The sequence below is a fragment of the Macrotis lagotis genome, chromosome 2 (assembly GCF_037893015.1).
Source record: "Macrotis lagotis isolate mMagLag1 chromosome 2, bilby.v1.9.chrom.fasta, whole genome shotgun sequence".
Taxonomy (NCBI): domain Eukaryota; kingdom Metazoa; phylum Chordata; class Mammalia; order Peramelemorphia; family Peramelidae; genus Macrotis; species Macrotis lagotis.
The window spans coordinates 220,279,460-220,307,015 of NC_133659.1; the positions used below are offsets into that span (position 1 = coordinate 220,279,460).

Genomic DNA, 27,556 nt, shown 5'->3' on the forward strand with positions numbered 1-27,556 from the left:
ATCTCCCGGGCCCAGCAGCAGGTTCGGCCGACCCGCCCCACCTCCTCCCGCGGGGGGCCGGGGGCTCGGCCGGGGGCCGGCCACCGCCCGGCCAGCAGGCACCAAGGGCCGCCCGCCGGGCCGGCCCCTGCCCGGCAGGCCCGATGTAGGGGCACAGCGTGCCAGCCGAGGCCCCGGAGAGCACGGACTGCCAGTGAGCTTGTAGGCTTTGCAAGGATTCCTGGCAGAAGGGAGAAGTTGAGCTTGAAGGAGGTCGGGAAGCAACTAGACTATTCCGGGCTTGAGGGACAGTCGGGGCCCGAAGGAAAGAAAAGAGGATGAGTTAAAGCACAGCCCCTGCCACACCAGTAAATAGTAGAGGAGGTTGTCACGGGGGTTTTGGAGAACTACAAAACAGTAAGAAATAAAGGCTAGAGCCTGTCCATCTGCGTGGAATGCAGGACGTTTTAATAGTAGATCAGATAGAGAATCAGTAAGCGTCTTCCAATCTGACCTCAGACAGGGCATTCGCTCAGTCTTCACCCTGGGCAAGAATCTTGACTTCTGTCTCAATTTCCTCATCTGTAAAACGTGAAGAAGAAGAAGAAGAATAGCTCTTCAAGGTTGATGTGAGGATAAAATGAAATAACTTTGGGGAAGCACTTAGCACAATTAAATTGGCACAGAGCAGGCACTACAGAAATGTTATTCTTATTATTATCTAACCGAGCCTTGAAAAATAGGCAGTTTGTTGACCGGCAAGAACTTGGTGTTCCCAACTATAGGAAATAGCCTGAACACAGGCCTGGCTAGAGAGGGAAGGCTGGGTCAAGGAATGGCAAGTAGTCCACATTGACTGAACCATATATTTAGGGAGGGTGATAGTATGAGAAAAAGCAGGGAGAGGAGACTGAAACTGAATCGTGCAAGTCTTGAATTATGAGGCAAAGACATTTGGCTAAGGTTGAAGCTGGATTATCAGCTGCTTTTGAGCAGTTTGAATGGCATTACCAAGCCAGTAGGTTGGTACCATACTGGAGGATGGATTGATGTTCCTCTGGGTTCAGCATCAGTGATTGTTCTTTTCTGGCCCCTTTCAACCATGAGACTTGTTGGACAAAATAAAGGAGAAAAGATATTCAGCTATAGGTTTATAACTTGAAGTTAGAAAACTTGGATTTTTGTTGAAGAAGAAAGAGGAGTGAATTTGGAGTCTGAGGACTTGGGTTTGAATCCCAGCTGTGCTAGTCCTTCTGTGACCTTAGGCAACTCACCTATCTCTCTGGCTCTCCATTTCCTCATTTGTATAATGAGAAGTTTGAGCTAGATGACCTCTAAGGTCCCTGTTGTTTGTGTCAAGACACATTTCAAATGAATGCTTTCCTTCTGTTTTCAAGTTTTAGGAAACAGGCTAAATAAATGCTTTTATCATAATAGTATAAAATTGCAACAGTTTTATTTTTACTCACTAATTTTTTTGACCCTGCTCTCTATGAACAGCCACCCACCCAAGGCTTTTTTTTTCTTCTGTCAGTATTGTTGGCCTTGTACATCTTTCTATGGACAGTTTATGTCTGTGGAGATGGGAAACCAGGAAGCTGGTTCTGTGGGTTTTTAGAAATTGGAAAAAACCTTGGGACTACACCAAGACAAAGATGAATCTGTCTCTTCCACTTACCTTTATTCCTAACAGAACTGAAGAGGATACCTTGCACAGAGCTATCATTATGAACTACTTTAAGAATTGCTACTACCTCATAGCCCTGTGAAGTTCAGTATTACAAGTATTATCCCTACCTTACAGATGAGGATCCTGAGACTCAGAAAGGTTAAATATGCTGCCCAAAGTCATACATTTAGTGAATTCCAAAAATAAGATTTAAATGGAGGTCTTTCCTGATTCTATTGAAAATGCTGACTAAATGCAACCAAGGGCCAGTGGCAGTGGGTAGTTCAGGGACTCCCAGAAAGATGCCATTTTCAACTCTTGGGTCTAATTTTTTTTTCTCCAGACTTTCATCTTCACGGATGGTGAAGACCCAGAGTTACGCCTTCGAGCAGGTAATTAAGTTTCCTATCATACTCAATTGTTCTGAATACTGACACTACATCTACCAGGTAATGAGAAGCTATATTTCACTTCCTTTTCCCATCCAAGAGCTTGTGACCAAAATAGGTTTAACTCACAAGAATGATGATTTGCTTCCACTAGGTCACTGGCTAAAGTCTCCAAGGGTTACTAAAGTCATTAATGTCCCTTTGCTATTTAAAAATGGATCCCAGACCTAAAACATAAGCTGGCATAGATTATATTGAGCCCTAATATTTGGCTAACCTCCATGATACCATATGAGCTGGGAGTGTAGAAATAGGCAAAAGAATTTACCAGGCAGCTCTGCTCTGCTTTCAAGAGTTTTCTGATTTCCACATCAGTACTTTTAATTTATGCCCATGACTGGGAACATGGTGCCGGACTGGTCTTGTGATTTCATTGATGGATATTTTTAAGTAGAATCCTTTTTTCATCCATTCTGCTTATTGACAACTTATTTGCATAAAAGTCTTAGAGAGTTGCTTGGGTGTGAAATGACTGGCCAGAGACTTAGCTGAGCAGAGACAGAGCCTGAATTCAGATTTTCTTGATTCCAAGGCCAGACCTTCCCTATACCAAGCTGCCTCTCTTTTCCATGTCATACTAAAATGACATTACCTGAAGTAACCCTGGAAGTGACCATCATCTTGCCTTCCCTCCTAGTCACCCATCTCTTATTCTATGCAGGAGATCATGTCATCAACACCAATTGTTCTGCTATGCACACACGCCAGGCACTCTGCTGCAAGATGTCTGTGGAATATGACAAGTTCATCGAGTCAGGAAGAAAGTACGTGAGTTGCCAGTGCAGAAAACTAGGTAGAAGTCACTCGGGAAACTCCAGAAATCCCAAACACCAAGATCCTAAGACAACTTGTTTTTATGGGCATTCCCCCCCCCCCAACTCTTTCAGCTGCCAGAGTTGAACAGCTGTTTTTATTGAGGCTGTTACCCCCACCCTACCTCATGGGATTCTTTCCTTTTCTCTCATCCCTTGCTGCAGATGGTTCTGTCATGTGGATGATGACAATTACGTGAACTCCAAAGGGCTCCTACAGCTGCTTTCTGGTTTCTCCCCAAGTCAGGATGTCTATGTGGGACGACCTAGTCTGGACCACCCTATAGAGGCAGCTGACAGAGCCCAGGGAAGTGGAACTGTGAGTGATTTGGATATTTGTTTATTTGGGAGTGGGAAGATCAGGGTGGAAGGGGAATGGCTGAATGAACTCAAGACTAGAAACCATTTGCCTTTCATACCCCTGTGTGACCTTGGGCAAGTCACTTAACCCCCATGAACTTCCTCTGTAAAGTGAGGAATTGGACTAGATGACCACCAGGTTCCCTTTCAGCTCTGGATTTTTCATTTGAGATTGTCTTGAAGGTGGTAGAAATGGAAGAGCATTTAGTAGGAGGAGGGAAAAGACTGGTAAGGGATGTTCCGAGACCCTTAAAGCCAGTTGAGGGTGTCCCAGGGCAAATAGAGCTGAAAGCTGTACTAAGAACCTAGAATGTGACCAGTGAAAAATAATTGCTAGAATTCCTGAATTTCCCAGGGGAAGCAAGTTGGAGCTAGAGAGGAAACAAAGGGGAAGAGGTTTACAAAGGTTATTTATTTCTGTGGACCAGAGACCAGGTTCTCCATTTCAAGTCTTAAAAGAGCTTTGTAGTCTTATAAAGAATTTCCATATATCATCATCATCTTACTTGTTCTTTTGAGGTGGGTAAAGAACATACTGTTGTCCTCATTTTACCAGTGAGAAAATTGGGGGTCAGAAATTGTCTTACACAAGCCCAATAGTGCTGTCAGACCAGGAACTTCAGGCAATGGGCAGGCTTGGGGAAAATGAATTTTGGGGAGGGGAGAAGGTAGGTGTTTAGTTGTGCCCATTCTAAGGAATGTAGTCTCTGACCCACTGCCTTTGGTGTTGGGTTCTCTCTGCTTGCCTCCCAGGCGTCTACAGTCAAGTTCTGGTTTGCCACAGGAGGAGCTGGATTCTGCATCAGCAGAGGTCTTGCCCTCAAAATGAGTCCTTGGGCCAGGTGAGTGGGAGCCTCTGGGCTTCCTGGCTCAAAACAGCTAGGTCAAGACAGGTGGGAAGGGCAGACACAGGCATGTTTTGAGCAACATCTCCCCTTCCTCACAGCCTAGGCAACTTCATCAGTACTGCTGAGAAGGTCAGACTTCCTGATGACTGCACCATTGGCTATATCATCGAAGGGCTGCTGCAGGTGAAACTGTTGCATAGTACCCTCTTCCATTCCCACCTGGAGAACTTGCAGAGGCTGCCAGCTGACACCCTGCTCAGACAGGTACCACACACAGCCCCTGCTATTCTCCATTTTAGGGTTAATTCTCTTTTGAGTCCAGCCCTTTGCTACTGGATTGAGCTCCTTGGAAATGTCTATCTCCCTTGGGTGATTGTCTTTCTATATGTGGGTCTGTCTCTCTTGAGTGAGTTGTTCCCTCATCATCCCTCAAAGTCAATTGAACTGACTTTTCATCATCTGGAGCATCATCTGAACACGTAAATTTACTACCAGGTATCTCGTCAGAGACTGGAAAGAGAAGAGAGGGAACTACTGCTCTTTAAACTCACAATTCCGTTGCCCAGGAGCATGCATATTTCTTTGACATCTTGTGATTACTTTCTGGGCCTGGGAACTGCTCAAAAATTAATTCTCTTATACCTGTTTTATATAGGAGGAAACTAAGGGTGGAGATTTGCCTAGGGTAATGTAGCTAGTAAGAATCTGAAGCAGGATTTGAACTGGATTCCAAATCCTGAATTCTTGTCTATCACCATGCCTAACAAAACTGAACCATCTCCATACTTGTATTCTTATTATAACTGAAACTAGAAGAAATAAAAATCAACTCAGCAAGCATTTATTAAGTACTTATTCCATGTTGGGCACTGTGTTAGATATTCGGGATACGATACAAAAAACTCAGCCCTGATCTAGATGAGCCTATGCTGTGGGATGATAGAATTTTTTAAACAGACACATACAATGTGATTTAAAGAGGGAAAATAAAGCACTTCCTAGAGAGTGTTCCTGAGAAGATGGCCTTGAAGAAAGTTTCTGAGGTAAACTGAGGAGGGATTGCATTCTCAGCATGAGGACAGAAGAAAGAATGCCATGTGCACAAGACAGCAAGTAAGGCCTGTTCGGTAGAATGAAGAACCTGTGAAGGGGAAGAGTATCAGATAATAAGTGGGCTATGAAGGACTTTCAGTTTCCTGCTAAGAAGTTTGTTATCTTTGTGTCACTTGGATGGACATGGTGCTTTTAGAAACGTTTATCATTTTGGTAGATGTATGGAAGATGGATTATATAGAAGGCAGGAAGTCCAATTAGGTATAACTTCCTAAAGGGCTCCTCAGAAGACTTACCTTAGAGAGGTCAATAAAAGAGTTGCAGAATTGATTTCCTTGTGCAAGAAGAAGCATCATTTCATGGCAAGCTGAGTTACTTTAGCTTTCATTGCTCATGATGAGTGTAAATAAACCACGCAGATGTTAGGATTATCTATGTAAGGCTGGAAGGGACCTCAGGGGCCACCTAATCTATCCTCATTTTATAGAGAGGGAAACTGAGGCTCATGGAGATTGTGACTTTACCAGGGTTCCATGGGTAGCAAAGAAATCTTACTTATAAGTCAAGTCCTTTGATGAAATTCAAACAAAATCAAAACAGCCCTCCAAGAGCTCACGTTTTGGGGAGTAGACCACATGGACCTGCATGAACATGTTTTAGGTAATTTTGAGGGAAGAAAGACTCGGGAGGACTAGGAAGCACTTTAGCTGAATTGATTCTGAAAAGAAAAAATATTTAAGACTTGGGGAGTTAGCTGGTGAAAAGGTGCAGAGGTGGCCAAGGTGTATGCTTCATAAGGGACAGCAGGAAAACCAGTGTTACTGGGCCTTAGCATGTGTGGAGGGGAATAACATGATAAGACTGGAAAGAAGGAAGTTTGGGGCTGGGTGGTAAATAAGTCATTCCATAAACTCCAAGCACCTTCCTAGAGATACAATGTTCAAGGAAGGACATTCCCTACTTGCAAGAAGTTTACATTCTCTGGGCTTTAAATGCCAAATAGAGGAATTTTTATTTGATCCTAGAGGTAATAGGAAGCTATTGCAGTTTTAGGGTTGACATAGTTAGACCTACAAATTTAGGAAAATTACTTGGCATTTATGAAGAAGATGGATTTAAGATGAGGTTGCAAGATAGGGGTGGTGGGTGGGTGGAGTCCAGGTGAGTAAAAAGAAAAGGGGTAGAAGTAGAAGATGGCAATCTCTGGTAATAGATTAGAGATATGGCTTGGGAAAGAGAGAAATTGAGAATGATTCCAAGGTAGAAAACCTGGATGTTTGGAAAGATAATAGTTTCCCTAATAGAATTAGGAGAGAGATGGGTTGAGACAGGAGGCAGGGATGGGGCCGGGGGAGGATAGTGCTAGGGAGTATGTAGGGCAAATAATAAGTTGAGTTGGGATATATAGTGTTTAAAGTGCCTGTTGGGTATCCAGTTCAGAATGTCCAGTTAGTGAGGTGAGATTAGCATTCAGGAGAGATACAAAGACTGGATATACCAATTTGGGAGTCCTCTGCATAGAAGTGGTAATTATGCCCATGGGAGCTGATGACATCACCAAATGAGAAAGTATAAAGAGAGAAGATTAGAGGGTCCAGGGCAGAGCCTGAGGGTGCACTCACACTTGGGGAAGTGAAATGATTCAGGAAAGGAGCCTGAAAAGGAGGGGTCAGACAGGTAGGAGAATAGTGATGGTAGAGGACAAAGTACTACAAAGACCCAGAGAAGAGGGCAGTCAGCAGTTCCAAAAGGACTGAGAAAAAGCTGTCAGATCACTTGAGTGAGCCTGGAAATTGGATTGCCCTGGACTCTCAGTTGTGAGGAAGTGCAGCCAGGGAGCGGAGGCTTGAGGACCTAATATCCGGGGTTGTGGTCATGCTTAAGGCTTCAAAGAATGAACCAGGAGCAAAAGCTTGTTGAAAAGAAAAAAGAAGACTTCAGGAGTTGCCATGACAGCCATAAGTGCTTCAATGAAAAGGACATTGATTCAAGAGCCAAAGAACCCAAGTGCAAACCCTGCCTCCAGCTCTTATTCCTGTTCCAGTCTGAAGGACATGTCCCCAACCCCCCCCTCCACCTCAGTTCCCTCACCTGGATGGCTTCTGAGGTACCTGTAATATCAATGGTGATATTTGTTCTTATTAGCACAGGCAAATTAAGGTTCACTATCAGGAAAATTTTAAAACAATTAGAAATATTCAAAATTGGAATAGTTTTCCTCAAGAATGGATGGTTTTTCTTCTCATTTTGGGAGGACTATGTTATAGTGCATACACTTTGAGCTAGAGAGCTATTGAGAACTTTTCCAGCTCTGAAATTCTGTAAATGAATGCAGACTCAGTAATGTACTATTATGTTTTTTATCTGAAGATCAGCCTAACCTCAATTTAGAGAGCCTCAACTACCACTAACAGGACTGTCAGCAGACTTTTTTGGTGAAGAGATCACCCTCCCAGTGCAATTCTCTATTAAATGAATGTATTGACATTTATTCTGAGTACTCAATGATCTTACTCACAAGGGTGGCATTGGCAAAAACTGTTGAAAATATGGTTTATTTAAATCCTTATTTTTGTAAATATTGTTATTTTCTTAAAAAATATAGTTCAAAATTATGAAAGCACCAAGGGACTTGTTGATTTCTCAAAAGTCTCATGTGTCTGCATCCCATGTATTGAAAAGTCAGAAGGCACGCGACATGAGTACAATACAGCATTACACAAAAAAGTAACTTGACTATCTTAACAGACAATAACAACTGGTTACAGATGTCTCAGGTCTTTCAGAATTAACTGCTTATGTGTAATCAGATCTTCAACTGGGTAAAGAAAACATCAGTATAAATTCTAGAATAGGAAATAGGATAAAGACACTCTGCCTAATGTTTAAAGCCACCCCAATCCCACCTGTTTAAAAAGGTTGTTTAAACTCTTAAAAACAGGAAATGAACCAAAGTAATATTAAATCTGTCACCACTTTGTGAAGTTTACTTTTGCCAAAGAATGCATATACGTAAGCAGACTAGAAAAACCTGGAAAATACTTGAGTACAAGGGCACCTGATATTTGATCATCTATTTCCCAACCGATTTACTTAATTTTTCATCTTTCCATCTTTGTGAAAATGATCTATGTATTCTTGTTGGGTGTCTGATGAAAACATGAGAAGAAAATAGTCTTCCAAAGAGCTGACCATATCATTAGCATAAGAAGTGTAGAGCATTTGAGTTTGTTATGCCTATTAATTTTAACATTTTAAAATTGTGAAAAAGAGCTGTTTATGAAATCAGAAATCTATTTCAGCTTTTTTTTTTATAAGCTTGGTAGTATTAACTGCTTTCTTCTGTGTATTTTAAAAAATATTCCATTAAGACTTTCATTTTTTAAGTCACTGTTCTGGACCATTAGTGTTTTGTCAGTTTCTTTGTGGCTTTTTCAATTTCTTTTTCTGAAATTGGGTTATTTAAATTCTCTATTTCTTGTTCTGATAATCTGAGCATTTTACATTTTTTGCTAATATTCATCCATTTCCTTTGTTGATTTTCCTGGCATAAAATTAGGCAGTAGTTTCTAATATTTTCCTTTATTTCATCATTTGTTGTGAGGTCTTCCATTTTAGTTTTTTATGTTGGCAGTTTGTTTTTTTGTTTTGTCTACTGTATTTCAGTAGTTTAAAATATAGCTCCTAGTTTTATTAATTCAGTTTTGTTTTATATCTTTAAGAGGATAAGGTGTGATTGGTTGCTTTTTAGTTTGGGGCCCTATTCCTTGATCTGTTCTTTCCCTTTTTTGAGAGAAGTGTTTAAAGGTACAGTTTTTTACTTTGGTATTGTTTTAAGCTACATACCAATAAACTATCTCACTGCTATTTTCTTTGATGAAATTATTTGTTGTTTCTGTAATTTGTTCTTTGACCCAGCAGTGCTTTGTAATTAAATTATTTAGTGGGATCAAGAAAACACCATCCAGCCTCAGACATTTACTAGCTGTTTGATTCAGGGCAAGCCACTTAATCTCTCTTTGCCTCAGTTTTCTCATCTCTAAAATGGGAGTGATAATAATAATAGCATATTGCAGGATAATAGTGGTTACTTTTTAAATAAAGGTTTTTTTTTCCTGTTTTGGTTCTTACCTCACCATGGTTACCCCATGTGTTCCTTTCCTTTGCTCTTCCAGAATTCGAGTCCTATTTGAGCTTTATCATTTTTGTGGCATTTACTTTTTTTTTTTATGTCTTTCTTTCATTTACATTGTTATGGTTTAGTATATTGTTTTCTTAGCTCTGTTTACTTTGCATCAGTTTATAGAGATTTATGCTTCTCTGTAGTCATCATACATATCATCTTACAACATTGTAATAGTTCATTACATTCAGGTCCCAAAATTTGTTTAATCATCCTGTTGATAGCCATCTACTTTCTTTCTAATTCTGAATTGCTCTAGCTGTACCATTTCATAACTCCACCAATAATGTATTAATATACTTAACTTTCCACAACCTCTCCAACATTGACTGTTGCCATTTTATATCATTTTGAGAATGGTTTATTCATATTCTTTGATCATTTTTCTATTCAGGAATGACAGTCATATCTACTCATTAATTGTTTCTTCTCAGGTTTGTTTTGAGGATTGAAGGAGAAAATATTTGCAAACTTTAAAGTCCTTGGTGATTGTTAACTATTAGTGGTAGTAGTAGTAGTAGTCACCTCTATTTAATCTAAATTCTTTTTTCAAATAGCCTTTATTATAATTGTTTATTGCATTGTGATGTATAAATAATTTATTTAATAATTTTGCTTTTCTGCATTTATGAGATTTTTATGCCCTACTATGTAGCCAGTTTTTTGCAAATCTGCCATGGACTACAGTAAAATAATATCTGTGGTTTTCTATCCCCAGTCAGTTCACCAGAGCACTATTGTATCTAACTTTTAAAAAATTCATTCAGAGGGGCGACTAGGTGGCACAGTGGATAGAGCACCAACCCTGGAGTCAGGAGGACCTGAGTTCAAATGTGACCTCAGACACTTAATAATTACCTAGCCGTGTGACCTTGGGCAAGCCACTTAAACCCCATTGCCTTGCAAAAACCTAAAAAAAAAATTAATTCAGGACCTTAATGTCTTTTTTTTAAGTCTCTTAAAATTTAATTTTAAAAACAAAATAGGTGACAGATGTCTTTTTATGATTCAGTAACAAAGCAACAAAATTTCAGTTACAAATAAAGAGTTTACATACTTATTCTCTATGATTATGAATCTGAAGCTTCACATTTTTTTCCCAAGTTAAGGCCTCCCACATGGTCCTCTAGACAACGAACTAGTTTTGTTTTTCCTTCCTTTCCATGCGGAGGCCACACTATTTAAAAATATGGAACGCTTCACGAATTTGTGTGTCATCCTTGTGCAGGGGCCATGCTAATCTTCTCTGTATCGTTCCAATTTTAGTATATGTGCTGCCGAAGCGAGCACCCTTAATGTCTTTCTTACTTATCTTTTTTAACCTATTTGATTAGGTCAGAAAAGAGTATATTGGGGTCCCTAGCTTTTATTATAAATTTGCTGTTTAATTTTACCTCTACTAATAATGCCAACTTGCAGCTATACAGCACTTTAAGATTAATAAAGTGGAGCAGCTAGGTGGCACAGTGGATAGAGCACCCCAGCCCTGGAGTCAGGAGGACCTGAGTTCAATTCCAGCCTCAGACACTTAATAATTACCTAGCTGTGTAGCAAAAAAAAAAAAAAAGATTCATAAGGGCTATTTAAAAATTTATTTTATTTTTTAATTTTAATTTTTTTGATTTTTGAATGGAATGGGGTTAAGTGACTTGCCCAAGGTCACACGGCTAGGTAATTAAGTGTCTGAGGTCGGATTTGAACTCAGGTCCTCCTGACTCCAGGGCTGGGGTACTCTATCCACTGTGCTACCTAGTTGCCTGGTAAGGGCTATTATTTCTCCCATTTTATAAATGAATTTTCTGAAGTTGAGAGAAGGAAGGAGTTAAAATTGGTCTTTGAAACTCTTTAAATCATAAGACTTTTTACTCCACTTCCAGGCTCCCTAATCTTTAATTTGATTAACTTTTCTTTTTTAAGAATTTAAATACTGTCCAGGGGTACCTAGCCGTGTGGCCTTGGGCAAGCCACTTAACCCTGTTTGATTTACAAAAAAAACCCTAAAAGACAAAAAGAATTTAAATACTGTGCCATCAGTTATAGCTATATTAAGTGCTGTTAATATTTCAATGTCTAGTGTCTTTAAAGCATAATGTAATTTTTCTGCTTATCTCTTTTTAACTGTTTTTGCTGTTGCTTTGTTTGAGATCATCGAGTGCTACCCCTGCTTTCAAAATTTTTTCTGAATCATAAATACTGTTCTGGCCCCTCATTTCAACCCTTTGTGAAACTTTATTTCATTTGTGGGAAACAATTGTAACAAGATACTGTTGGATTCTGCTTTCAAATCTGTTATGCTGCTCTTTTATTTTATGAATGAACTAATCCCATTCAGGTTTCCTGTTATCATTACTAGTGATATATTTCCCTCTGTCTTATCATCTTGTGCTTTTTCCTCTTTCCCCACAACCTGTTCCCACCACAAAAGAGGATGGTGAAGAAAGGAGGAAGCCAGTGATCTGTAAATTAGAATGTTCTGCTTCTATTTTGTTCCTCCTCTCTCTCAACCAGCCCTATTCACTAATTCTTATACTTCCTTTCTTTTAATCTTTCCTTTGCAATCCATTTTCTGAAGCTGAAGTTTGTTTTACTTTACTTTCAAAATCATCAAAATAAAACCATAGTACTTCCTCTGTGATTCCTGGAGAGTTTAGGAATTGGAAGGAACATAAGTCTCTTCTCCCTCTTAGAATGTAAGTACCCATTCATTGTTTAGCCTCTTTCTATCATTCAAATGTATTAATTTCTTTACTCCAAAGTTTGCAATTTAAATTTTTGCCCATCTCTGGTCTTCTAAACCAGAATGTTTAAAATTCTTCTCTTCCTTTTAAGATCTTTTTTGTCTTTGTTTTTATCTTTTGCATTTTGGAATTTCATTCTAAAATTTTTCCTTCCCTTTTTATAGTAGTTGCTCCTAAGTTTTGTTGTGATCTCCTTGGCCCTTGAAAGCTCTTATTGGCTGCCTGTGGTATTTTTTCTTTGACCTGGAAGCTCTGCAGTTTGTGGAATTCATGGAAATATTCATTTTAGGGTATCTTTCAGAAAGTTATCTGGTAGTCATTCTGGGCAGCTCCTATTTATGATTTTTATAAATCTCATGTCCAGGCTTTTTGAAGGATGTTTGGGGAGGTCATGGTTTTCAAGGAGTCTGGAGAGTCTTATTATCTCCATCTATTTTCTAGTTACTTAATTGTTTTCACTAGTAGATAATTTACATTTTCTCCAGTCTTTTTTTTTAAGGTTTTTTTTCAAGGCAATGGGGTTAAGTAACTTGCCCAAGGCCACACAGCTAGGTAACTATTAAGTGTCTGAGGCTAGATTTGAACGCAGTACTCCTGACTCCAGGGCTGGTGCTCTATCCACTGTGCCACCTAGCCACCCCCTTTTCCTTTTTAAAATACTTTTTGTTCTGTATTTTTTGTGTCTAATGGAGCCATTGAATTCCTTCTGTTTATTCTCTTTTAATTTTCAGGAAACCTATTTTGATAAGGTTTCCACTTTCTGTTCTTAGATATTCTTCCAGTTCTTTTCTTCACAACTCTTACTTTAATATTAATTCCATTTTTTTAAAAATCTCAAGTTTCTTGTAGTCCTAATGCTGTGCTATTCTCTGAAATTTACCTTTAACCTGTAAGTAGAGGCCATTTATGATATTGTCCTCAGCTGAGGGAGATTGGAAAAAGTTTTCAGCCTCTAGAGGAGGGGAACAGAATATACATAACAAGAGTGGACAAAACCTTAAACTTCCCTGGAGAGACCATTCAATTTCTTGATAGCAAAAAGTATCTTCCTCTACCAGGCAATCTTGCCTTAGGGAGGTAACATACTTTCATGAGTTTACATTCCAGAAGAGGAGGACAAGTTTTCCTTTCTGGGGCCAAAGGAGGATACTTTCCACTCCTCACCATAGCTATGAAAAAAAATCAACCTTTGACCAGAATATAGTGATGAGAAGCTTATAGTAATTATTCTTCTTATTGTTATTAAACTTTGACATTTTCCCCATTTTGATCAAAGAGAACATCATTACCTCAGCTATAGATCAACTAAAGAAATAAAATGAGGGACATATTGGAGGGAGAAATGGCACCTTGAAGAGACTAAGGTTGCAAGAAAAACGGACAAGCCACAGATATAAGGTCAGTCTTTGAGGGGGTCGTAAGAATGGAAGATACATTTATAGAGTCAAGGGCAAGTTAGATCAAAAAAGGGGCAGTCCCTTTTAACCTGCATAATCAAGAGGCTAAAAAACAAAATAAATGGTAACATAGATTTCTGGTCAATTCTTCTTTCTTCTGAAAACCACTGATGTCTTAGTTTATCTCTGGGAGTTTCTCAATGACCAGGGTTTTCTAAGTTATATTCAGGTTCCTTGTAAATATCTTGATTTTCTGGTAAAAGAAATATCCTAACACAAATTTTAGATCAAAATCCATGATTTTGAAACCTTTTTTGATTTGCCAGTTGTCACACAGAAACCATAGTTTACAACTAGAAAACATTGAGAACCAAATCAGTTTTATACAGTTCAGTTTTAAAAGACTGTTTAAAATATTGGCATTATTATTTATTTGATTTTCCCTTACCTGGAATATAGTTTTAAAAGATTAATATTATTATTATTCTATTTCACTCTGACAAGCCTCAGTTCATAACTTGAATTTTTGTACCAGAGCTAGGCATCACCCCCTTCCCAAGCTCTTGCCTAGGATAGTCAGGCCCCATTCCTTCCAGTTTGCTTCCATCTCCCCTCACAATGCAGGCAGGTCTTACTGTCTCCCTGGGGTCATGCTGGATTTCTGGGTGGTATTAGCTATTTTTTTAATACAATACTAGATTGGATGAAGGGACTGAGTGATACTTTTTTTGATTTCTTGATCATTATTCTCTGATACCTTCTTATTAGAGTACAGATTGTCATATACTGTTGAGCCTTTAGAGGGTATGGCTTTCTAAGCTCATATTGGTCTGGTCAGCCATAATTGGACATATCTACAAGTCCTCTTTGAATATGAAGGATAGCAACCAACTAGTGTTTGGGGACCTGAACTGCTTAGGATTTTTCAAGCTGCTATCGTAGTAAGAAGTCCCTTTCTCTTTGTCTTCATGTGCTGCTAAGTTATTCATAATTTTTCTGTGGCCTAGGTATCAGGTTGGACCTGCTTCCTGTTCTGGCTCCCAGTGCCATTATTAAATATCCATTTAGCTTGGTCAGAACATAAAACAAATTTGAAAGCTCTCTAACCTGTTGTCTCATACAAATTAATAATAATAGTAATGGCATTTTTTTAGGTCTTAAGAGTTTATAAATGTTCTAAAATTGTGTTCTGATTTTGCCCTCATATTCCTGGGTGGTTGCCCATTTACAGGTGAAGAAACTGAAGTAGAGCAATGGAAGAACCTTGCCCAGTCATACAGCTATTAAATGTCCAAGATCAATTTGAATTTGGGTCTTCCTGATTCCAAAGCTGCACTATCCTCTGTGTTCCCACAAGAAAATAACAGATTTAGCTAAGATGGAAGACCTGATACTTTGTTTCAAGAATAGGCAGGATTGAGAGTTATGGGTAAGAGTGTGTAAGTGAAGGAGCTCTGTTAAGGTCTCTAGGAAAAGGGAAGAGGATCTGTAGCTGCTCCAACCTTTCATTAGGGGGCAGCAGTGATCTGTGTGATTGTCTAACACCTGTTACACTAAGAATCATGCTCTTAGTGCCAAAAAGGAATCATCTAGTGATAGGAATGGGGATATGGTTTGCTGAGCTAATGTTTCAGAAAAATTTTGTTTCAAAGCATATTTTTTAAAATTCTAATTTTAAACATTAAATTTAGTCCTTTAGTTTTCAAAATGAAAATTATGTCTTTATGAGTTAGTGTTCCATAAATGTTTGCCTAAAGAAATTACATATCCCGGGTCCATACTGGACCCATATATAGATAGAAGGTAAGTTAATGGCAGAGCCAGGATTGAAATGTTAGAGATGAGAAAGACCTACAAATTATCTCATCCATCTTCCTTTTTTTTACAAATGAGAAAAACAGATCCAGGGAGTATCAATCAACAGAAGTTTATTAAGTACTTACTGTATAACAGGCACTTTTCAATAACTTCTCTTAAGATTTTGGCTCATGGATTGATAGCAAAGACCAAATTTAAACACCTGACCCAAATTCTAGAGTCTTTTTTCTATAACCTGGTAGCTACATGTAGATTGAGCATTTTACAGTTAAAAAGTTTTGACAAATTAACAATGCTAATAATCCATGTTCTTTTTGTGATTTGAGATTGGAGGAAAGTAGGGGGAAAAATAAAGTAACCATTCATCATAATGGCTAGTTTTAGGGGGGGAAATATATTTATGAAGCTTTATCTATTGCAACATCTTCACAAATTGTCCTATATATTTGTCCTTTAATGGATTCATATGTTCTTGTCCATAAATAATTACAAATACTATCAAAGTGAGCCAATTCTCTGATGTTGTTCAGTCACGTCCAGTTTTTCGTGACCCCTCTTCAGACCAACTGCCCCTGGGTTTTTCTGGCAAAGATACTGAAGTGGTTCACTTCAGTTTCTCCACTGTTTTGCAGGCAGAGGTTAAATGACTTGCTCAGGGTCACACACTTAGTAAGTCTGAGCTTTAGATTTGAACTCTAGTCTTTCTGACTCCAACCTAATTTTTCACCCATTGTGTGACTTAACTGCTTGTATCTCTGGTAGCAGAATAGATATATAATGATGTGACAGTTTTGCTGGAATCCCGTTCCATTTTGTTGTGTGTTGTCTTATTCTGTGCCAATTTAAACATGATCCCTGATCTCTAAGATGGCACTAACTGTTCTTAACTTAATAGTCTTTTGTTGGTTAATCATTCTCTCTTTAGTAATTCTAATTTTTAGTAGCTATTTATCTATCCCTTGGAATCTTTTATACACATTACCTATTTTAAACACTCAAGTGTATTCACATGAACTTCTCAACCTGCATTCTTTTTTTGTTTTAAATTTTCATTTTTTTATTCTTAAGAACTTGATAGATATCAATATGCAATACTTTGCTTCATAAAAACAGAAGAAGACTGCATTTGAAACCGTTAATCTTTACCATGTACAGCTTAATTTGAGCTTTCTAGAAAAATATTTAAAATTTAATATAGTAGTTCTTAAACTGCTTACTTTTCTGTGCCCCATTTGAACTTTCTGCTTGAAGAGAGTGTAATTTTTAATGATTTATTTTTCCTTATTTTAGTTAACAATATAACTTTTGCCCCGCTTCCATTGATTCTAGAAATGTATAGGATCAAATCTAAGTGGCAGCATTCCTGGGTCAAAGGGATACTCAATAAAATCCTGTATTCTTTGACTTTGGTTTTTTTTTTGTTGTTTTTTTTGGCAATGCAGTGGAGTTAAGTGACTTGCCCAAGGTCGCACAGCTAGGCAATTATTAAGTGTCTGAAGTCACATTTGAACTCAGGTCCTCCTGACTCCAGGGCCAGTACTCTATCTAGTGTGCTGCCTAGCTGCCCCAAAATCCTGTATTCTTATTCAGTGACCTAAAAGTACATTTTTACCATAAGAGCTGGCATTCTCTATTTTAGTTCTGCTTATATTCATACTTCCCTCTTTACCTCTTTGATTTTGCCCTTTGTTTTTGTATCTCTTAACATTTCTGGAGTCTTGTAAAACTGTACAACATTGAGTAAGATCCTGAGATGTGCTGTTATTGTCATCACTACTGTGGCCATCACAAAAACAAATAATTTCTAAACTGTTTCAAGAATTTTCAGAGACTTTTGCAAGCCACTGCATGGGATAAAGAGACAGTTTATCACTCAATTGTGACACACCTCATCTGTAGGTGATGGATGTGTATGTCTTAACCTTTCCAAAGATGTGGGTGTGGGTGTGGGTGTGTGTATATAAAAGCCCTCCTTCTGAGCTATAAGACCTAGAATTTGGTTATCAGTCAGCTAACTGATATTTGTTAAGTTTCTGTCTTTATGGGATGAAATAAATCAAGAATAATGAGAAATGGGTGAGTTCTAGGGATTCTTCAAAATTCTTGCTTTGTAGCCAGAGTAAAGTGATTAAAGGAAGAAACTAAAGGAAAGATTCCACCTATTTATATAATATCAATGAATCCTAAATGCACTCTCCAAAGCTTGCCTACAATAATCATATTTTTGAAGGAAGGAGAGTCCTGTTGAGGCACTCAGTGGCTCACAAGAGTCCTCCATGTTGCAAATACTTCCCCCCCTTTTTTTTTTTAGTTTTTGCAAGGCAAATGGAGTTAAGTGGCTTGCCCAAGGCCACACAGCTAGGTAATTATTAAGTGTCTGAGGCCGGATTTGAACTCAGGTGCTCCTGACTCCAGGGCCGGTGCTCTATCCACTGCGCCACCTAGCCGCCCCACTTCCCCTTTTTCACATGTAGGTACAATTACTGAATCTTTGATATCATTGTTGGGGGAAATTCTTTTGTAATGCAACCATAAGGGATTAAGTGATTTGCCCAAGAGTATGTCAGAGACAGGACTTGAATCTGGCCTTTATTGCTCAGAGGTTGGTTTTCCATTCACCTTAATAAACTTTATTTGATAGACAAAATAGTATAAACACCAGACTTGATTGAAAAAAAAACCAAAAAGGCAACATTTCCCCTAGGTGATTCGGAATTCAGAAATTTAACCCAAATTCAGATCATGTCTTTGTTATGCTGATTGTTAAACACAAATGTTCATTAATGACCATATAAATTTTTACAACTATATTCCTGGTCAGAAGGTTAATTTTCTTAACTATTGTGAGGAATGGAATGTGTCCTCTTTTAGACTGAAAGGAAGACTTGTCCTGTCCTCCTGGTACTTAAACTCATGAAAGAATGAGGCATGATAACATTGTAGAGGGTGGTACTTTTTGATATCAAATAATAGAATGGTCTCCAGGGATGTTTACACTTTTGTCTACTCTTTTTATGTGTATTCTCTTCCCCTCCCCTTACTGCTATATAAACTCTGATCTCCCTCAGCTTGGTGTGGTTATTAGGAGAATGGCTTCCACCTATAGGTTAATGGTAAATTTTAGAAAATAAAAATTTCATGTTTAATCTATATTTTCTGTTGTTTGTTTTAACTCTGTTGTTTAAGATCTTTATAGTTTTGGGTTTCACAAGAAGTAATAACATGCTCAGTCACATGGATTTAAATATGGGCCTTCTGAATCCTCCTGGTACTTTCCTTTTGCTCCTCCCCCTCTCATTCACAAATATAGCTCTGCCTCTCTTAAAAAGGGACCTGTTAAACCAGGGTGGCCAGATCACTAAGGCACAACCGCTCCAGTTCCTTTCTGCTATTCACTACCCAGTCAGGTCCAGGCTCTCACCATCTGCCCTCTGCCTCTCCCAGATTACTCTGAGCTACGGGGGGCCTGAGAATCGGCGGAATGTGGTGAGTGTGGGTGGTGCCTTCAGCCTGCAGCAGGACCCGACTAGGTGAGTGTGTGTATGTGTGTGTGTATACATACATGTGTACATGTACCTGGGACAGCTCTAGTACCTGAAGGCCCTCATCTGTTTCCTATCTCCTCTCTTCAGGTTTAAATCCATCCATTGCCTTCTCTACCCTGACACTACCTGGTGTCCCTTGAAGAAACCACTGTGACACTTAACCTGGGAAGTATCTGATTTTGGAAGCAATCTGTTCTCAGGCACAACTTGATCTCATCTATGGGGAACAGAGAATTTGGATTTGACGACTCCTGCCAAGGAGAAACCAGCACTACTAGGGAGCCTATTGAACCTTTCTGTCCTGCTTCTCCCATCTTCATAGGCTTCCTCAGAGTCACATCTGACCTAACTAAACAAGAGTCAATTAGAGGTGCCTCTCTCCACAGCCAAATCATGGAGCAAGCACTCAGGCCAGGATCTTGGATTGGACTCTGTGGAGAGAGGAAGGAAAAGATGAGCTCCCTATGCTGGGAGAGATCACCACACAGATTATCATGCAGAGAAGGAAATACAGATGTGATCTATCAAGACTGAGGGGCCCATGCATCAGCAACCCCCTTCTACAAGTTGGTAAAAGCACAGGGGAGGGCCTCAGTTTACTAAACCTCCAGAAAGCTTTGGGTCTTTCATTGTAGGGGCCTTATAGCAAACCATTTGATCAGTCACCCTTTGAGGTGGACCTTTGAGCCGCTGGCCCTTGAAGGGCCCCTGAAGACTGGATGAGCTACAGGCCAGGATCTTAATTTTTTTCAAGGCAACCCAGGACCATTCAGGGTTTGCCTATCTGTGAAACAGGTGCAGGTTTGGGGAGAACCTGGTAAAGACATGGGAGCATCAGTTCCCCTTAATAGCTACCTCTGAATCCCTTTCTACTCAAAGGTTATTGGGGGTATGGATGAGGACCAGGATCCTTAGCTTTCTGGCTGCCTCAGACCTCTTCCCAGCCCTAATGGGGCACTGAGGGGAAGCTAAGGAGCCTGACCTGCCCTGAACCTGAGCCAGGGTTTAAAAATTGGGCTTTCCCCACAATCTGTTTCTTGTTTTCCAGTTGTCCCTTTGTTCCTAGAATCTTCTAAGAACTGGGTGGGATGGAAGGAAAAGGTGTGTCATTTCCCCCCACCCCATCTCTTCCCCAAAGCTAATTCAGCCATTTTTGAGGGTCCTTAGATACCCACAGAGCCCATCAACCCAACCAGTTCATGGTTTTTCAGCCAAATAAATAATATTTAAAGTTATTATAGACTTTTTTTTAATTTTTGTAAGGCAGTAAAATTAAGTAACTTGCCTAAGGTCACATAGCTAAGAAATTAATGTCTAAGGTTAAATTTGAACTCAGATTCTCCTGACTCCAGGGCTGGTGCTCTATCCACTGCACCACCTCACTGCCCCATATTATTGACTATTCCTATAATTACCTTTGATTCCATTAACCCACTCTTTTTTTAGGGTTTTTTTTTTTGCAAGGCAAATGGGGTAAGTGGCTTGCCCAAGGCTACACAGCTAGGTAATTATTAAGTGTCTGAGATCAGATTTGAACCCAGGTACTCCTGACTCCAAGGCCAGTGCTTTATCCACTATGCCACCTAGCCACCCTCATTAACCCACTCTTTAATAACATTAGTGATTATTTGTATTGTGCTTTCAGGTTTACAAAGTGCTATCTGAACATCATCACATTTGATCCTCACAAAATCCATGCTTTTAAGTTCTGGGTTATGGATGGGAGTCCACTAGGGTTACCTCCCTTTCCTGGCCTCTTAGGAACTGCATTAGGACTAGGCCTTTGAAGTTGTACCCTTCCAACTCCTTAATCCTGTTTCCACCCACCACCAGCAGGGTGCTTCATCCCTCTGGGCTCTCATCTACAGGCTGGATCAGGTTTGTTTCCAGTTTCAAAATCATCCCCATTAGCTACAGTAGCTTGCATAAGCCCAGCAGCTGTGAAAGGCTTGGCACCTCTTCCACTCTTTGGTTCCTCTGCTTGGGACTTGTTTGTCTTGTCGCCAGCCTTTCCAGCTTCTGGTTCAGGTCCATACTTGAGACAAACTAGCTGGTTCAACAGACTTTTTCTTAAGCTGGGCAGGGTCATAGGAAGGAAAGCATTGGAGAATAGCAGCAGCCACCCAGGGGGCTCTGGTGGTTCCTGTTTCTGTCCAACTCAGCTGCTTCACTCAAGAAGATTTGGGGGATGGTAACCACCCCAGGCCTCCACAGCATCTAGGATTTGCTCCTCAGTGAAGCGAGTCTAACTAGGCCTGGCAGACCATTCTGATAATCTTTGTCCCCTTGAGTGTATTTATTTCTGTCTAGGGCACCATCATCCTTCCAGTCATACAAAGTCGTAATTTCAGAGTGATGGTAGCTTTTCTCTCTCTCCTCTATTACTAAGTCTAGTCAAATCTTACCCCACATTTGCCACATTTCTCTTGATACAATAATCATAATTACCATTGTTAAGATTTGCAAAGGGCTTTACATGCATTATTTTATTTGATCCTCACAACAATCTTGGAAAGTAGGTTCTATTATTATTATCATCCCCATTTTCCAGATAGGAAGTGGAGTCAAACAGTTAATTGACTTGCCCAGGATCACTTAGTGATCTTAGTAAGTGTCTGAGCTCAGGTATGAACTCAGGTCTTCCTGACTCCAAGTCTACCATTACCACTGCCCCACTTCCAAGGGTCTAGGTGAAAGGTGATTTAGACTTGAACTATCTAATCTGTCTCCCTGCTTCCAGTCTCTATCCACGTGTCAATAATGTTCTTGAAACTCAAGCCTGATCATGTTACTCCCCTGCTTCAAAGCATTCAAGTTGACACAAGGTGACTCCCACCCATTTTTCAAGTCAAATCAACAATTCTTTATTTAGCCCTTGGGGTATGGGGGTGTTGGAGGATACAATCAGGCATCACCTGGAAACTTGACTTTTGTTTTGCCACTGGACTCTCTCGTGACTGGAAGAGAGAATGAGGCATACTATTTTGTGCAAATCTACCTCCCTCACTCTTGAGCAAGGGAGTCCAATTCTTGAACATGTCAAGTTGTCTAGTCAGGACCCTCTTTGAAAACAAGAATTAAGCAGTTACTATGTGACCTGCAAGTACTTCTGAGCAAGGGAAATCATAACCTAAACAGAAAGATTGTCTCAACCCTCTAGGAGCTTACTTTCTAATGGGAGAAGACACGTAAAGAACTACAAGTATGAGGGGAGAACTTGGCCCTAGTAGGATAGAATAGAGAAAGTCCAGAAGATCTGGGATGCAGCCTGGGTATGCCGTGGAAAATGGAAGTTCTGGAAGGGAACATCCAGTCAGAGGAAGGAGCCCCAAGAGCGAGTGTCCAGAATAAGGACATTTCTGTGGCAAGTTCAGGAAAGTCAGGAGTATAGCTTTTTTAGACATCTTAAAAGTACTTTCCAACCAAAATGGCTTATTGCAGACTTCTCATAGATTTAGAGCTGGTATGGACCTTTAGACTTATCACTTTTAGGGGAACCACTAAACAAACCAAATCTAAACTTTTTATAAGAGACAGGGGCTTGGTAAGCAAAAGGAATTAAGAGAAACCTGATCCCCATTTTTGAAAGTCAGGTCACCCTCCCCAAACACCTCCAGAATGAATCTGGATCCTGAGGAGGAGCCTTTTGTGGGAGAAAGGCCCACTGGGCAATAGACTCGCATTTTGAATTGCTCATATTCATCATTGCTTTCTTTTCAGTGATATCCTATTACATTCTTAAACCAAAATTTGCTCTAGTATCCCCTTCCCCCCTTCTTGTTATCAGTAAGATCATTCCAGTAGTGGAACCTCTGGGTTAATGAGGTATGAATAATTTGGTCATTTTTGTTAAATGTTTCCAAAATGTTTTCCAGAATGACTGAGCCAATTCTTATATTGCCCACAATTTTCCAGTATTTTAGCACTTTTGTCTAGTTTAACTGGTGTGAAGTGATAACTCAGGATTAACCTCTTTTTTGTTCAAGATTCCTATAAATATGACTGAAAATTATCTTGAGATAATTTTCTATCCTTATTTTAAAACTTAAAAAATTGGGGCCTTAGAGGCATGAAGACTATTCCAAGGTCAAATTGTAGAAATTGTCATAACTGGACTTCAAACCCAGATGTTTCCTTTTAGGCTTAACCTAGTTATGGGATATTTCTCCTTATCCCTCTGACTGATAATGTCCTGACCTCCCTCAAATTATCTTGTATTTACTTCTCTGTATGAGCAATATCCCCCAACCTCCTGTAGAATATAAACTTCTTGAAGTCAGAGACTATCTCATTATCTCCTGGTACCTTGCATTTAGTTGGCAATATATCAGTCTACAAGGATTGGACTGATCATTGGGTATGCAAAGTCAATTCTCTAAGCTTACATCTGAAACAAAAAGCCCAAGAGTTAAGAGTTTCTGGGCAAGGGGCAGTTAGGTGGCACAGTGGATAGAGCACTGGCCCTGGAGTCAGGAGGACCTGAGTTGAAATCCAGCCTCAGAACTAATTACCTAAATGTGTGACCTTGGAAAAGTCACTTAATCCCATTGCCTTGGGAAAAAAAAAACCTTAAAAAAAGGTTCTGGGTAATCAACTATAAATTTATTAATTAGGCTGACCAAAAATGAATAAATTGATGGTTAGTGGTTTCTCTTGGTAACCAAAGACAAAATCTTGGAGATCCCTGAATGCTTTTAAAAGCCTTTGGAAAAAGGGAGTGTCTCTAACCCATAAAAATCAGCCCTGATTGGTGATCAATTCATGAGGGGGTGGACATATTAGTGGGGAAGTGGGCTAAAAAGCTTCAGTTCTTTCACTGAGATCTTGAGACTCACCTCCCTCCAGCAATCTGGACAAAGAAATCCATCTCTACCCAGACCATTCTGATTGTTTTTTTTTCATCATGAGCTAGGTTTCCCTCTCCAAAGGAGGGATTATAAGGATTTGGGCTTATTTCCATGGTGCAAGAATTCAACTAAATTAGATTCTGCTTACACTATAAACAAAATCAAGGCCCCCTTGTGCCAAATATTACAGAGCACGTTCCCCAAAGATTATGCCAATCTCATTTATCAGTCTGGTTGAATGATCTATAGGGACTGCTCACTGATGAAATAAAAAAGGAAAAACTTAACCCTAATTTAATAATTATTAATATAATAGAGAAAATAGTCATTTCACACCCTACTTGGAGTGGGAATGAAAAAAACTATCTGGATTTCTTTTAAAGGTTTACAAAGCACTTTTTTAAGGCTGTACATGCATAATCATATTAGACATTTCCATATTAGCCATGCTGTGAAAGAAGAATCAGAACAAAAAGAAAAAAAAAGAACAAAAAAAGATAGTATGCTTTGATTTGCATTCAGACCAACTCCATGCTTCCTTCTCTGAATATGGATGGTATTTTCCATCATAAATCTTTTAAAATTGTCTTAGATCACTGTATTACTGAGAAGAACTAAGTCATACTTGAACATCATACAATGTTGCTGTTAACTGCACAAAATTCTGGTTCTGCTCACTTCACTCAGCATCTGTTCACGTAAGTCTTTCCAAGTTTTTCTGAAATCCACCTGCTCATGATTTCTTATACAACAATGGTGTTCCATGACTTTCAAATACTATAACTTGTTCAACCATTACCCAGTCAATGGGCATCTTCTCAATTTCCAATTCTTTCCCATCATAAAAACCACCCATACTTACTAACAGGTCAATGGAGACTGGGAGAGTATTGGAAATAAAAAAGATGTGATTGGGTAACATTCAAGATGAGTTTTTAAAGAAGTAGAGGGAATACATTTTAAGCCTATGCAAAAGAATGGAAACTACATATTGAATGTCAAATTTACAGGACAACTAGAAAATCCATTCAGGTAGAATCAGTTAACTACCTTTTATTAATAGCATGCTAAGTCTCAAGCACTGAACTAAGTGATGGAAATTCAAATGCAAATGAAAAGAAAGACAGTCCCTGCCCTCAGCTTATATTCTAATAGGTGAAGACTGCATGTTAAAGGAGGCTGAAAAGTGGAAGGGGAGGGGTCAGGTAGTTAAAAAAGGAAAGAGATAAAAGGTACACTGGTGGAGGGGTGGCTAGGTGGTGCAGTGGATGGAACACCAGCCCTGGAGTCAGGGGTACCTGGGTTCAAATCCAGTCTCAGACACTTAATAATTACCTAGCTGTGTGGCCTTGGGCAAGCCACTTAACCCCATTTGCCTTGCAAAAATCTAAAAAAAAAGGTACACTGGAGGGAAGGAGGATGGTTGAGGAGACCAGGGGGCATCTGGGAGAGGAATGAGACAAAGCTGATCATGGTACCTTCCTTAAACTGAGGTTCTGGGAAGAGCCAAACCATCTGAGGTAGAGACCCCAGTATACTTCCAATGTATGAATTCCAGGACTGGGGGCACCTTAATGATGCAGTGTATAGGGTACTGTCCATGGAGTCGAGCATGGGAGTTTGGATCCAGTCTCAGACACTTGGCTCTTACTAACTGTGTGACCTTGGCCAAATCACTTAGCTCTGATTGCCTAGTATCCCAGGCCATCTCCAGTCATCCTGATTCATATATGGCCACTGGACCCAGATGATTCCAGAGGAGAAAGTCCCCCTCACTCAAATACAATTCATGTGCTTGTCATGGCATCACCTTCCTGATGTCATAGTCTTCTCTGAGAATAAAGGACAAAACCCCCAAAACAAACATCCAGAATTGGAAGCTGTTTTTAAGAGGGAGATGTGGGGTGTGTTAGAGGAAGTCTAGAGTATAGCCTGGAGAGGATTAAGGAGTAAAATGTGGAAGAAAGCAATGGGAAATAAGTCTGATCGTGGATTTTAAATGCATAATTGATTTAAATGCCAGGCTAAGGATTTTATATTTATCCTTTAAATGCCAGGCTAATGATTTTGTATTTTATCCCAGAGGAACTAGATAATGAATGTTTTGGGGCTAGGAAAAGTTATGGACAGATCTTAATTTGGCAACTGTGAGGAAGATGGATTGGAGAAGGAAGAAAAAGTAAGAATACCCATTAGAAAGCTCCTGCACAGTGGTGACAGAGGCCTCTAGGTGGCCCCATTAGATAGAGGGCTCCATCTTGTAATCTGGAAGATAGTGAATTCAAATTTGACCACAGATGTTTACTAGCTATTTAACACTGGACAAATTGCTCCACCCTCTGTCTCCATTTCTTCTTCTTTTTTTTTTTTTTTTGCAAGGCAAACAGGGTTAAGTGGCTTGTCCAAGGCCACACAGCTAGGTAATTATTCAGTGTCTGAGGTTGGATTTGACTCCAGGGCCAGTGTTGTATTCTCTGCACTACCTAGCCACCCCTGTCTCCATTTCTTCAACTATAAAATGGAGGTCCTAATAGCACCTACCTCCTAGGGTTGTGAGAATCAAATAAGATAATATTTGAAAAGGGCTTGGCACAATTGCCTAGTATTTAAATGCTTGTTTCCTTCCTTCCTGAACTTAGATATGTACCCTTTCCATCCATATTATGGGACCCATCTTATTGTCTAGCAGTCAGAGAGGTGGAAGGATATGAAATAACTGGTCCTGTTCTGGTAAGTATGTTCTGGAACCTGGTTCTGGGGTCCTTAACACATAATAGACAAAAGGATCAGATTACCTAAGGAATTCTGACCTGTGCCAGAACTATAATTCATTAAGCTCAGTTGTTTTTTTTTCACTCTCACTGTGTTATGAAAAGACATGTTATATAAGAGTGTGGTTGCTTACCCTGGCATTGTTATCAATTACCTGGATGAAGACAGAATGTTTACCAAAATTGCAGGGAACATAACATGAATAACACTTTAGAGGATGAGTCAGCATCTAAAAAGCTGAATGATAAAAGCTAATAGAAAGTAAGAGAGATGCCCAGTAGAGATAGAAAAATATTAATACTGTGTTCTTCATTTTATGCATATCTGATAGGAATAATTTTTACTAATTTAATATTTTTTAAATTTAATATTTATATCTGAGAAAGATTGAGAGACAGAGAAATGTCCAAATTGACAAAGTTTCAGTTGTGTCTTTACCCCCAAGATAATTATCAGACATATTTATGGGAATCTTGAACAAAGAAGAGGTTAATCCTCTGAGATATTACTTCATACCAGTCAAGACAGGAAAAATTACTAAAATATGGGAAAACTAATTATTGGAGGAACTGTGGAAAAAGAGATCTCACTGTGGGAGAAACAAAAATTGGCTCAGCCATTCTGGAAAACATTTTGGAAATATATAACAAAAATGATCAAATTATTCATACCCCATTAACCCAGAGGTTCCACTACTGAGATGATCTTATTGATAACAAGAGGGGGGAATGCCAGAGCAAATTATGGTTTGTGAATATAATAGGATATTGTTGAAAAGAAAGCAGTGATGAATATTGAAGAATAAAGAATGTCAACCTGTGGGCCCTCTTTTCACAAAAAAAAAAACAACTCTGCTAACTCAAATAGTTCCAGATTCATTCTGGGGGTGTATGGGGGGAGTGGCCTGATTTCCAAAAAAAGGGGATAAGGCTTCACTTACTTCCTTTTGCTTATTAAGCTCTGGAGCTTCTTACAGTAGAATTTTGGGGAAATTCTCTAAAACAAGGTTTAGATATGGTTCATGCTTAGGGGCTCCCTAAAACTACATACAGAGTATCTTCTTTGCAAAAGTATTCAATGTACAAA

The 27,556-nt window shown here is 39.3% G+C and overlaps 1 protein-coding gene and 1 non-coding gene across 2 annotated transcripts; one reads left to right on the top strand and one right to left on the bottom strand.

The window, feature by feature from the left end:
• Position 1: 1 nt before the first annotated feature.
• On the top strand, positions 2–27,289 carry RFNG (RFNG O-fucosylpeptide 3-beta-N-acetylglucosaminyltransferase; the record flags this gene model as incomplete). Its single annotated transcript, XM_074220975.1, has 8 exons — positions 2–193; positions 1,992–2,040; positions 2,759–2,861; positions 3,075–3,228; positions 4,023–4,111; positions 4,216–4,381; positions 18,751–18,836; positions 18,939–27,289. Coding segments are annotated over 8 exons (906 nt in total), but the record flags the coding sequence as incomplete, so codon positions are not given.
• LOC141515615 (U6 spliceosomal RNA) lies at positions 10,537–10,643 on the bottom strand. Its single transcript, XR_012476378.1, has one exon. It is a non-coding gene; the product is annotated as a U6 spliceosomal RNA (small nuclear RNA).
• Positions 27,290–27,556: the final 267 nt, after the last annotated feature.